This window comes from Gopherus evgoodei, chromosome 9 (assembly GCF_007399415.2).
Source record: "Gopherus evgoodei ecotype Sinaloan lineage chromosome 9, rGopEvg1_v1.p, whole genome shotgun sequence".
Taxonomy (NCBI): domain Eukaryota; kingdom Metazoa; phylum Chordata; order Testudines; family Testudinidae; genus Gopherus; species Gopherus evgoodei.
In genome coordinates, this window is record NC_044330.1 from 91443137 (window position 1) to 91456691 (window position 13555).

At 42.5% G+C, this 13555-nt stretch overlaps 2 protein-coding genes across 2 annotated transcripts in view; one reads left to right on the top strand and one right to left on the bottom strand.

Moving 5' to 3' along the window:
- Positions 1 to 56: 56 nt before the first annotated feature.
- On the top strand, positions 57 to 8758 carry PSMD10 (proteasome 26S subunit, non-ATPase 10). The gene is made up of 5 exons (XM_030574377.1): positions 57 to 219; positions 637 to 735; positions 885 to 1031; positions 1134 to 1300; positions 3571 to 8758. Exons 1-5 carry the CDS (start codon positions 106 to 108, stop codon positions 3722 to 3724), a joined length of 681 nt encoding a protein of 226 aa, XP_030430237.1. The 5' UTR covers positions 57 to 105; the 3' UTR covers positions 3725 to 8758.
- A 963-nt stretch (positions 8759 to 9721) lies between these two features.
- VSIG1 (V-set and immunoglobulin domain containing 1) overlaps positions 9722 to 13555 on the bottom strand; it is a 35053-nt gene continuing 31219 nt past the window's right edge. The window contains 3 exon segments of the mRNA XM_030574379.1: positions 9722 to 10856; positions 12411 to 12475; positions 12477 to 12551. Coding sequence (XP_030430239.1) covers positions 10661 to 10856; positions 12411 to 12475; positions 12477 to 12551 — 336 coding nt within the window. The 3' untranslated portion in view covers positions 9722 to 10660.

Here is a 13555-nt window from a genome sequence, read left to right on the forward strand (position 1 = left end):
ACGCTCCGCCCCGCTGCCTTCCGCGCTGGCCTGCTTCTCTGATTGGCTGCCTGGAAGGGGGTGGCCCCGCCCCTTGCCTGGGGGAACGGGCGGCGAGCGCGCGGTATGGAGCGCTCCGTGTCCAGTGTGGAGTTCTGTAACCTGGCCTACGCGGGGCAGCTGGAGGAGCTGCAGGACCGGCTGAGGGAGGACCGCAGCCTGGCCACCCGCACCGACCAGGTCAGGCCGGGGGCCCTCAGCTGGGCCGGTGTAACGACACTTTGAGCAACCCTCCCGTTTTTACACCGGCTTGCTGGAGGGAGGCAGCGGCCAGGGCTGGCGGTGGGGGAACGGGGCGGCTTGGCCATCAGGCAGGGCCAGATTGCTGTGGGGAGGCGGAGTGCGGGGAACTGGGCTCCCAGTGGGGCCAAGTTGCTGCAGTGGGGTTAGAGCTGGGGAGTTGGGGGAGCTGGGCTGCTTGGGTATGGGCGGGGGGTCAGTCTTACTCTTGAGGGCCTGTCAGTCTGTCTCAGCTGGAGACCTGAGGCCCTGCTCTCTCCCCTGTATTTTCTCCTCTGCCTGCCCCACCATCTCCCCTGGGGGCCCTGTGCTAGGAGCTCAGCTGACCCATGCTGCCATGTGTATGCCCGTGTGCAGGATCACCGAACAGCGCTGCATTGGGCGTGCTCCGCGGGACACACGGACATCGTGCATTTCTTGTTAGGCCTGGGCGTGCCTGTCAATGACCAGGACGACGTAAGTTCTGTACATTCCTAGAAACATTCTTCTGTGGCTTTTAAGAGCACGTTCTGTGCAGCTCTGGGCTTGATGGGCTGATTTACTAGTGTCCTGCGGCTTTTTTCTTGCAGTTGTAGGGTTTAAACTATTTTTTCCTGCCTCTCTAGTCTGGCTGGACTCCTCTCCATATTGCAGCTTCAGCAGGCCGTGATGAAATTGTGAAAGCTCTGATTGGAAAAGGTGCTCAAGTGAACGTTGTTAATCAAAATGGCTGTACACCTCTGCATTATGCAGCCTCCAGAAATAGACAAGAGGTATGGTTTCATATGTTATCAGGTCTTGCTTTTCCTTTGTAGTGTCAATAAAATGATCATTTAGGTGATTTTTTTTTCCCCCACATTTCCCTGCATGCTTAGATTGCAGTTATGCTGTTAGAGAATAGAGCTGATCCTGATGCAATGGACCACTTAGAATCCACTCCATTACACAGAGCAGCAGCTAAAGGAAATCTAAAAATGATACAGATCCTACTACAGTATAAAGCGTCTGTGAATATACAGGACTCTGAAGGGAACACACCTCTGTAAGTGATGTTACATTTCTGTTCTGTTTTTTAATCTCTTCTCAATTGAAAACTCCATTACTTAAATGCGAGTATCCTCAAACTCTCAGTTCCTTCAGAAAGCTTTAAAGAAGTGTAACAAGATGTTTCACTTATTTCCAGCCACCATGTTTAAAAATTTTTTTTTTTAAATACATACTAGAGACTTTTCTACATGTTTCCCAGGTGAAGCATAAAACCTAGTTACAGTAACAAATCACTCAGTAATTCAACTCTACTGAACGTAGAGGGTAGACCAGTGGTTCTCAACTTATTATGCAGCGCACAATGTATGACCTGGGCTGGGTGGCAGGGCAGCAGTAGCCTGGACCCCAGAACTTGCGGGGCAGTCTGGCTGCCCAAGACCCCGTGGGGTCAGCTGCCTGCCTCGACCCCGGATGCCTGCCCCCGCACTGCGTAGTTCCCACCTGCCCTGCTGGGTGGCAGGGCAGCCTGGACCCCTCCTCACCAGGTAGCCAGGAGCCTGGGACTTGGCACATGGGCCAGCTTTTAGCATACAGCTGAGCTGGGCTGCAGCTGTGTGTTAATTAGGCCGCAGGTTGAGAACCGTTAGGGTAGACAATATGCCTGCAGTGTGAGTGCTAGACAAAGCTATTCTGTTAATCTTCTGTAGGGCTGTCAATTAACAGTTAACTCGTGATTAACTCAAAAAAATTAATTGCGATAAGTGACCGTTTTAATTGCACCATTAAATAATAGAATACCAATTGAAATGCATTACATATTTTTGGATGTTTTCTACATTTTCAAATATATTGATTTCAATTACAACACAGACTACAATGTGTACAGTGCTCACTTTGTAAGCAAAATTTATAATATAAATATTTATACTTTAAAAATGATAAACAAAACAAATAGTATTTTTCAATTCACCTTATACAAGCACTGTTGTGCAGTCTCTTTATCGTGAAAGTGCAACTTACCAATGTAGATTTTTTTTTTGTTATGTAACCACTCAAAAACTAAACAATGTGAAATTTTAACACCTACAAGTCCACTCAGTCCTATTTCTTGTTCAGCCAATCACTGAGACAAACAAGTTTGTTTCGGTTTACGGGAGATAATGCTGTCTGTTTCTTATTTGCAGTGTCACTGACAGTGAGAGCAGGTGTTCGCATGGCCCTTTTGTAGCTGGCATTGCAAAGTATTTACATGCCAGATATGCTATACATTTGTATGCTTCTTCATGCTTTGGCCACCATTCCAGAGGACATGCTTCCATGATGATGACGCTCGGTGAAAAAAATAATTCATTAATTACATTTATGACTGAACTCCTAGGGGGAGAATTGTATGTTTCCTGCTGTTTTACCTGCATTCTGCCATATATTTCATGTTATAGCAGTCTCATGATGACCCAGCACACGTTGTGCATTTTAAGAACACTTTCACTGCAGATTTGACAAAATGCAAAGGAGATACCCAGGTGAAATTTCTAAAGATAGCTACAGTACTCGACCCCAGGTTTAAGAATCAGAAGTCTAAATCTAAAACTGCAATTAATCACAATTAATTTGTTTTAGTTAATTGTGAGATTTAACTGCAATTGGCAGTCCTACTACTATTAACAAACAAGCAGAAGTTGAATGCAGTTGGTCCAGTATTTGAGATGCATGTATCTAGGGCACTATCCATATGTAAACTCTTACGGCAAAATTTAAGTTGATGGCAAAACTCCCATTTGACTAAAATGGGAACGAGGATTTCACTTGTAGTGTTTAAGGAATAATTGCATTCTGTTTGCTATCGTTGTGCAATAATGTCAGTTTATATTTTTAAAAATCTAATGCCAATTGACCAATGACAGATAAAAGTGATATAGTTGCTGTGTATTTTTTCAATTGCAGTTATCTCAATGCATGTGGAGACTACTTGTGTGTGTTGCATAATTGAGGTTCAGCTATTGGAGCTTTTTTGACTTCCCAAAACTGGCTGCCTCAGTGGGGCTACAGTCTAGTGTTGAAATGGTCTTGGGCTTGAGAAGATAGTAGCCTTGGGGAAATACTCAAGCTGTCTAATGGCAGTGGAATGACTGGGAACAGGCTTTGAACTCTGTGTTCATGCTTGGAATTGTGTGTGCTCTTTCCTCATATTCCTTTACGTCTACCTCCTACCCCCGTGAAACATCCGTGTCACTTCAATTGTAGCTATATATAAACTCCTTAGTCACTGGCACTTTAAACTTGGAAGAGTTGGCAGTGTTCATGTGTTTCTTGTTTTTGTTGCAGCCATTTAGCCTGCGATGAAGAGAGAGTGGATGAGGCAAAGCTGTTGGTGTCACATGGTGCAAGTATTTACATTGAGAATAAAGAAGAAAAGACCCCACTGAAAGTGTCAAAAGGTGGCCTGGGAACTGTACTTAAAAGATTGGTGGAAGGGTAGCAGTACTGGATGAGTTATGACTTGAATTCCATTCCTGATGCACCCATTTAAGACCATTACCTTAATATTTTGATAGCTTAATGGTGATGTCTTCAATGTTGTTATAATGTGCACATATAATATATGCAGGGGTATATATCCATACCCTTCAATTGTACTGCCAAGTGCATTTCTTCTAATTGCCTGTTAATTAAACCAGTCAGCACTTTTAAGTTGTGTCTTGTTTCATGTGAAATTATTGTTACTCTTATAAATTGGAATGGGAAGAAACCTGTTAGGTTCTTTTCTGTTTTACAGGGTCTGGTGTGAGGATGTTTCGTTATAGTATATTGTGTTCAGACCTGCTGCTTGAGTCATTCAAAATTAGGTTTGCTTTGGACACCTAGCAGTCTAATATTACTTTTCGTTACAGCTGGCCAGAAAATGAAATTGAAATTCTGTTTAAAAAAAAACAAAAAAAAACTTCTATAGCGGGAATGTTGTAAATGTTTCCAAAATGAAATATGCTTCTTGGAATCCCAGGCTGCCTACCCAGATGAGTTACCGAGGAGCTGGGGATCCCAGGGCATACAGGCTGCTGGCTTCTCAGCAGCCCACCTGATGGGGATATCAGGGGTGCTTATTTTGGGAGCTCCGGAAGCCAAATTTCAAAGTCAGTTTGCCCGGCAGGCTGCTGTGGAGCCTGCCGGGCAAACACAGAAAACAGAGTCAGCAGAAAACAGTTCTCAAAAAAAAATTCCGTTAGAAAATTTCCAATCAGTTCTGCATCTTGTAAAGGAACTGGCGTTTTTTGCCTTTTTTCTTCATATTACATATTTTGTTTTTTAGTTTAATCCAATTCTTATTTCACTTCAGACCACTGTAAACTATTCTTCTCCCTCCTTGTTATCTAAACTACTGTTCAACTACTTCTAGAGGTTAATTCTATTTGTCACCCCTTTCATTCGTCAAACCCCCTTTTGGCATAGCTAGGAATACTTCACTCTCAATACATCCTTATTGCCTGGTCTGTCTGGCCCTCTAGCCTGTGATGTTCCTTTCAGTTTGTCAAATGCTTCCTGGTAATGAGATGCTCAAACTGTGTCTAGTAATGTACATGCAGACTTGCTAGTGCCCCTGCGGAGACAGTCATCTAATTACATTGCTTTCTGCTGGCCCAGTATGTCTCACTGCGAGCTCCCATTTAATTTCACTATCTGCTATCATCTTGTGCCTTTATTTAATATTCCAGCTTTTAAGTGTGTGTGTTGCCCATTGAGTACTGTGTCCTGGATTTTTTTTCCTTAGATGTACTAGCTGAATCTCATTGAATTTTCTTTCTTTTTACTTGTTAGTTCTCTCATTTATCTTCTGTCAGTGCTGGTGGTTGTGTTGCATACCCACTGTGTAATATTCTTTATGACTTTAATGTGCTATTCACCTTTTTCATATCAATGGTCCAGGGCACCCTTATTTACCAGCAGCAACTTCTGATTCCTTAGTTATAAAATTGTTGTGTGACTGAAAGACATGTTCATGCCGGCATGTACTGGTCTTTGTACGAATAGCGAATAGCCTCGTAGGTGATCGTTGTAACAAAAGTTCCAAGCAGTGCCCTGAGGTTGTTGTCCCTGTAGTGAGAGTTATCACTTTACTAGCTTTCTTTGAATTTCCTTGCTGTGATTACGTGGCCTGCACAAGGGCCTTCCAGCAGATAGCTCCTTCTAGTTCCATGAATACTTGGGAAATAAAACTGGTCTTTCTGCGAAACCAGTTCTTCTGGAAAGTCATCCTCTTTCCAGGAGGACCACAGCCATGCACGTTCATAACTTGGGAGCTGAACTCTTTTGGAATAGGAACACTTCTCAGAGGTCAAACTGTCACCAGTCCACTCATTCCTTGTCTCTCTTGTCTGGGGGGCAGAGGAACTCAGACTTAGCTGTGAGCTAGCTTTGATTCAGGTGAAAAGAAGCTTCATGGTAAGACAATTTCCAGTAAAATCATATTCCTAAATGTGAACTTTCAGAGTAGTGGGAGCAGTAGCGTATCCTCCCTCACATTCTCCTTTCTTGGAGAGTCGAGTTGAATAAAGTTATATTCATATGCTATGAACAGATAGTACTTTTTACTGTGACTGGATTCCATGGCTGTTGGCTTCCCCTCCGGACCATTCTTTGTCAGAGGAGTAAACCAATGAAGTGATGCAGTCCTGTGGTTTCTCTGCTAACCAAGCATTTGATGGCTTCTCCTTCTCGCCTTGGCACTGACCCATGTCTTACATTTGCTGATGATGAACACTGAATGGGTAAAAGAAAAGCGTTTTATGTGGCCATTACATTGTTTGTTGTCATCCTTGAACAGAGCTGACATTGCCCCTGCACGGCTTTAGGAAGTGTATGAGACATATAATTCACTGATGGCAAAGCACTTAGTGTCAGGGAAGTATAGAATTGAGAACACAGGACTTAGCAGCAAAGAATTGTTTAACAGGTGCAGTGAGCACTTCTTAGACCACCCACCGCCTCCCCCTCCCACGCATGCGCAGTTTTTGGTGATTTTTTTGTTTGGGTGGGGTTAGATTGCTCATTTAACAAACTTCTGTAGTTAACAATATAATAAAGTTTTGTAACGGCAAACTTTATTAAACTTACTATACAAAGAATCTGTATCGTAGCTAATCACTTATGCACATAAGTCATAAAAAGAGCCAATCAGTAAGCTGAAATATTGCCAGAGCTGAGATGTGGGGGAGAGAGACGCATGTCCTAAAATCAGGCTATCCTTCAGTTACAAGGCAAAATTACAAACCAAATAATAAAACTTCCACAATATAACTGCTTACTGTATAAGGGACTAAGTGATGCAGTTTCCTACCAACAATTGTACAGCAAACCAGAAAATTCTATCTGAACACTTCATACAAGTGATCTCTCCACACCAGAAAATAAAATGCAGTTTTAAATTTTCTCAGGAGAGAGTGGCAGGGTCCAAGCAAAACTTGCTCTTTAATAAAAACCTGTTGACATGCAAAATTGCATTGAGAGAGAAACCAGTGATTTTGGCTAAGATGCTTTTCAGCCTGCATCTCTTAAATACTAAATTCCAGGAACGTCCAGAAGTAAGGACTATAACCTTTGTTCTTATATCCTAACCCTGTGTTGTATAATATTACTGCAAAGGGTTATATGGAGAGAAATATAGACTCAAGCTAAAACAGAATGATTACATATTCTAACCGTTGTGTAAGTTTTTGTGATGATAGAGTTAAGTATTAAAATGTCGAAGGTTTGAGCTTTCAGATGCGTAAAGTATCTTTGGCTTGGGTTTATGTAAATAACTAAGTCTGTTAAGCATCTACAAGTATGAGTACCTTGTTGCAAGGAGTGAAATTCTTACTCTAATTCCCCTAAAGCTGTTGTAGGAGAGGAGTGAAGCCAGCGTGTCATCAAAACTGTGCAGCTCTATGGGAGATGGGTTACAGTAGGACAGAAGGGAACAGAGACGTAGCTTTTATATTGCTTTGTCTCTGGCAATTTAACAGTATTTACAGCAGGTGCTTAATGCTCGCTCATTGCAACAACTCACATTCCCTGCCCTCGAAGACCCCTGCGTGGGGACGGGTTAAAAGTAGAGAGACAAGTGATGCATGACTTGTGCATCAGCCATTGGTACTAGGGGAGAGGTGAGTACTACTGCAATCTGAGCTGTAAAGGGGGTGGGGAGGAATTCTGTATGGCTATTTGGGATCTTTTCAGGTCAAAGACAGGTTGCTACACTCCTGTGTCAGTCTATGAATCCTGCTTTCGCCAGGAGATAATGGCTCAGAGACATTGTGTGACTTTTTATATAGAGCTTCCCTAGTGTGACGAAGTGGGAATTTTCTGTAATAATTGTATGAATCCTAGGTATGCCTCAGTTTCCTTCTGTACATTGCATTGCGGGGCAGGGAATGAATAGCCACTTTTAAAAAAAAAAAAAAAAGTCTTGACCTGACCCAAATCAACAGAGGGACTGGAAGAAGGGGGCATTTGGAGGGACTTAAGTGGCCAGACCAGAGGAGACAAAAAAGGGCCAGAGAGGGCTTATCAAGGCACTGGTTTGACTACAGTAGACTATTGCTTAACTGCTGCCTCTGTGTGCTCACCTAAGGACTTTCAGAATCTGTGCGCCAGGTGATGATAAACTGTTACCTTGTTTGAAAGGCTGCCTGTCTTGCTGTAAGCATTCTGTCCTGAAGGGACTGGCACAAGCCTCCGCAGGACTCTTGACTTGGTTGGATTCGCTGCAGGGAGCCAAGGAGAGAGACAGGGATTGCTGGTGCTCAGTCATGGAGGCCTTGGACCTGCCCGTTTGGAACTGTGAAGGTCCTTGGGGCCTTGCCCATTAAAGGGGTCACTCTCTGCAGACTGGGTACAGTCTGGGGCATAGACCAGACCCTGTGGCTCCATGGCACATAATAACATTCCCCCATCTCCCTGGAGAGGATAGTTGGGTCACACAAGAAAGAAAGTCTACTGTATCAGAGCAAAGTTCTGAAAAATAGCCTCCACCACTCATGCAGCTCTTCATGGGTTTCTGTGCTCTACAAACATGATTATTCTTTTATTTAATTTGCCAGGATGTTCACTGGAAAGCAAAAGCACAGTTATAATCCTACATCATAATAACCCATATCTTTGAAGCCAGCTCAGCTGCAATCATATCTGGGTGCATCCCAAAATGGTAAGAAACATATCAACCTCCTTTAGTAAAATACACCCAAGTAAACTTACTATTTGTCTGAAAATACCTCCACACTTGCCCTCCCCCAGAGTCAATCTAGCTTTTTAAGTAGAGGTGCATTGAAATTGGTGTTAGGAAGTTAGCTTTTTTATATTTGCCTGAGAACTGCTGTCGTGCTTTATTTGCAATTAATTTTTGTAGGCTGCAGATCCATTTGTGTTCAGCAAATGTGACTAGGAGTAGTTCCTGTGAATATTCAAATGACCTGTATGATTGCAGAAATCATAGTAACCTCTTTCGCCTTGCTAACTTAGCTTACTAAATTATGTTAAGAGGAAAAAGCAAAAAAATCAGCTGAAGAAAACAGAAGACATGTTAATTGTACGATTACACATATGCATATAAAATGAAGACCATGGTATTTTATAGTGCCAAAAGGCCAAAGTGCAGTAGGTAGTTTTTTTACAATGTCCATATGAAACCTGAGGAATGAGAAAATCAGTTTTAGAAAAAAAATGTAGCTAAACAGGGTCACTGATATAATCACTTGTATTTTGCATGATAGGAGGCGCCAAAATGCTACATAGGCTTTGCCTATTAGCGTGGAAACGTTTTACTAATGAAGTGTTATAGTATTGTTAGCTAGGTAGAGGGCTCCTTCTGTCTTGTAATTCACTTGAAATATTTTTCACTTGTGGTGAGGAATGAAATATAATCATGAGCAGATTGCCCTCATTACTTTTTTTTATCCCCTAGTGAGATAGCTTTAGTACTATAGTTTTTTTGTTGTACTCACAAGGCAACTTCAATAAGATCACTGAAAATTTCAGGTAACCTCATAATGATTATGGAATTTAAGGACCCAAACCTGCAGTCTTTGGTCAGGAAAAATATCCATTAAAATTAATGGGAGTTTTGCCTGCAGAGACAGCTCTGAGTAATGACTTCAGATTTGGCCCAGACATTTTAGTTATTTGGGCTTGGGTGCCCCCTAGAGTGAAATCCTGGCACTGTTGACTGCACTGGAGATTTTGCCATTGACTTCAGCAAGTTCAGGATTTCACCCTGTCATCTTGTCCAGTCAATTTTAAACTGAGGCAACAAAACTGAAAAATGTGGCCGAGTACATTGTACGATGGCATGTGGAATTTAAGTGTCTGTATGTATAAAGAGAACTCACTAGAGTGCAGCTAAGTGATAGACATGGAATTTTATAAATCATAGATTATTAGGGTTGGAAGGGACCTTAGGAGATCATCTAGTCCAACCCCCTGCTCAAAGCATGGCCAATCCCCAACTGGCCCTCTCAAGGATTGAACTCACAACCCTGGGTTTAGCAGGCCAACACTCCAAACCACTGACCTATCCCTGGGATATGTTAGTAACCAATAATATTAGTTAGCCAAAACTGAACCCTCTTTTATAGTACAGATCATAATTAGCACCTCATCAGTCTGAATTTCTGAGTTTGCCTCAAATGTTGATACCCTCTTGTTTTGGTTAATGAGCCATTGATATGGACTTTGATCATCAGTGATGACTGAACCCAGGAACTTCAGCAACATTCCTACCAAAGTACTTCTTTAGTTAAAGATGTAACTGCGTTAGCTGCCAGTGAGAGGCAGGCTTTCACTGTTCCTGGGGATGGCTGCTAGAGGCAGATATGAACACATGCTCTAAGAGTCTGCTCCTGCACCTGTTGAAGTCAGTGGCCAAACTCTCATTGATTTCCAAGATGTGGGATCAGGTCCTTAGATACTGTAATGTATTTGCTAAGACAGTCGTCCTGTGTCATTCTCAGCACATGCAACACTTCAGTGTGCGTGGCAGTGACCATTTTCTTTCAGAAAAAGGGACTCCTGTGTTTACAAGCCATCACATAGCTTCACCAGCAGCCAATAAGAAAGCCTCCAGTGTTGTCTGTCTTTCCAAACCCATTTAATAATAATATTCTCAAATGGGGTGGATAAATGGAGTTATTAGCTATGCTGTCATTCATATTTGGTACACAGTCATAGCTAGATAGTTAATAAGTGCAATAACAAAATTGAAAAATGAGGCCATCATATGCGTACTTCTTGGATAGTTGAAGGCATGACCTTCAAACTCCCACCTTGTGATTAATATCACAAATGCAGGTGTGTGGGTTGTAACCACACTACTTCCTGCGTTAATTCAATACCAACATTTTTGAAGATGGGGTTCATAGCAGATAAGGAAATTGCAATAGAATTTTTAGGCTCTCGCTTGTGTCTCCACTCCTTGCATCTCATCGTTTTCAGGCATTCCAGAGGCAGCAGTTTCCGCAGCCGTAGAGTATTCATTTGCTGCATTAGCTTCTCTGCTTGGTGTAGCTGTGGCAACAGACTCATTTTCTTGGGTGGGTATATTAGCATATTCCGCATTTGCCTGTTGTTTCTGAGTCATTGGTCTGCAGGAAAACAAGATGACGATAGAACTAATTAATAACAAATTGAAATCCTCTCCATAATAGAGCTTCCCAAAAGGAGCATCTGGAAACCCTGACCTAGTGGCTGATAGTAATGATTATTTATATTATACCTAGAGCTCCCCCATTGTATATAAAAGTATTATGATACAATTTTCTGATAACACAAAGACTGGCAGAGTTGTAAATAATGATGAGAGGTGCCAGTCGGACACAGGGATTGAATCATTTGGCAAGCTGGTCCATTCAAATGTGCATTTTAATACCGCTAAATGCAAGGTCATACATCCAGGAAAAAAAGCAGCAGGCCAGGCCAATGGAATGGTGGGCTGCATCCTGAAAAGCAGTGACACTGAAAAAAAATGTAGGAGTTACAGTGGACAAACAACTGAACATGAGTTCCTAATACAATGCCATGGGCCGAAATGCACTAATGCAGTCCCTTGGATGTATAAGCAGGAGTATTGCATAGGAATAAGGGAGATGATTTTTACTTCTGTATATGGCAATGGTGAGACCAGTACTAGATACTGTGTCTTGTTCTGATGTCCACACTTGCAAAGGATATTGAAAAATTGGAGAGGGTACAGAAAAGAGCCACAAAAGTGATTTGAGGGCTGTGAAAATGACCTACCATGAGAAATTTGTGGTGCTCAATGTGTTTATATTATTCAAAAGAAGATTGCAAGGTGACTTGTTTGCTCTGTAGAAGTATGTTCATGGAGAAAATACAGGGTACAAAGAGGGTAAACCTACCAGGCACCTTAATTTTCATGGTAAAAGTTCCCCTAGGCACCTAAGTCTCCGCTTCTGGACATGCATGCTGCTGCCTCACTCCAGGAGTCCAGATGCCTGTCTCCTGCATGAGCCTCAGCCCAATCCACAAATGGGAGGAAAATAGGCGGAGGATCACCTCTCTTGCCTGCGGGTGTGATCTGGTAGGCTTGCTCAGAGGCCACCTACTGGATCAGTTTCCATTCACAATTCAGTTGGAGGGGGTGATGATGCTACCCACTGTATAACTTTTGGCCAGTGGTTAGAGCATTCACTTCAGATATGGGAGACTCAGGTTCAATACTCACCTCTGCCTCGGAGGGGAAAAGATTTAAATAATAGTCTCCCAGACCTGTCAGGAGAGTGGATCTAGCCACTGAGCTGTGGGATATTTTGATGTGGGACTCTGTCAGTCTCTACCTGTTGAAGCTATAATGAGAGAGACAAGGTGAAGTGAGGCATTAGCTGCATTATTGTCAAGTTTTTAAGCAAGAGGAGAAGAAAAAAGAATAGAATAATACCTCGCCCACCTTGTCTCTCTGATATCCTGGGACCAACACTGCAAGAAGCTATAAATAACAGTTTCAAAGTGAGACAAAAATAAATAGTCTTATTTGTAAATGTTATTGCACCATATTTGACTTAGTCTCAAAGAAACCTTTGCAGTAGAGAAGTTTTGCTTTGGATCCATCTCGACCTTCTCTGTTTGAGAGGGTTGGCCAGGAAATGTTATCTTAAAATCAAGCAAACAGAAATTCTTACCGCATTTCACTATTTGCTGCTTTCTCTTTTCTCTCCTTTTTCTTCTCCCTCTTGATTAAAAACCAAGACAATAATGCAGATAACAACTGCTCCCAGAATTGCTCCAATTAATGCTCCAGCAATGAGACCACCCTTCTGAATCTGGAAAATAGGTGCACAGTGTTAATTAAAAAAGCCACAAGTATAGAGAGAATCCCATTGAAGGGGTGCCTCATGGAAAGAAGATATTGGGTTCAAAGAGCTGAAAACTAAAATCCATGCTTTTAGGAGAGGGAGGAGTCAGGCTTTCACTATTCTTTGCCTCCCCGCTTCTTGCTACGTGGCACTATATTGCTAGCTGTTCTCTATCCAAGCAGACAGAGAGAAGTGGGATGCTCAACAAACCTAAATAATCCATTCCCCACTTTTATGACTGGCTACAGGAGAGAGAAGATCGTTGCTGTCTGACAATATGGAGGGCTGTTGGCTCTTCAACCCTTGCAAACAAGGTTTTAATTCTGGATGGCCTCTGTCTCCCATTTTTTGTTGAGAGATAAAATGCAGACCTGCCTATCTATGATCACTAAGGATCATTTTCATGGGTGTTAGCCTTGATGTCCTATCCAAGTTCCAATTCCCATCATTACGGTCTATCTACCAACATCTCCCTGGCAGTTTCATTTGAGCAAGGCAATTTTTTTATTTTACAGACCACTAAGAGAGAAATTATCTCAAGGACCCACCCCAAACCCCTATTGCTGCGTTCTTCAGAACATTTAATTCTACTGACTACCAGGAAAGGTCACACATTGCCCTGATAGGCCACAGACTGAGAACAATTGGAGTAAGGTACTTGTCTTTCTTTCCAGCCTCATGTTACACTATGAAACAGCTGCAACACTCCACTCCATAGACTGGAGCATTTCAGTGGTGTTTGTGAAGTGTTCTAGGCCCCATTGGGATTGTCTACTCACTTCAAGCTCACCTAAGGCCTGGATCTCGTTGGTCAAAGCCAGTTGGAGGCTCGTGTTTAGATCCAGAGATCCAAGTTCCAATTCCCACTGCTGATAAACCAGCCAGGGATGGGGAATTACAAAGTGCTCATCCATGCAGAGATTTGAAATGGGTGGATCTCCTTAGACAGGAGGTGTGTATAACTCAGGATG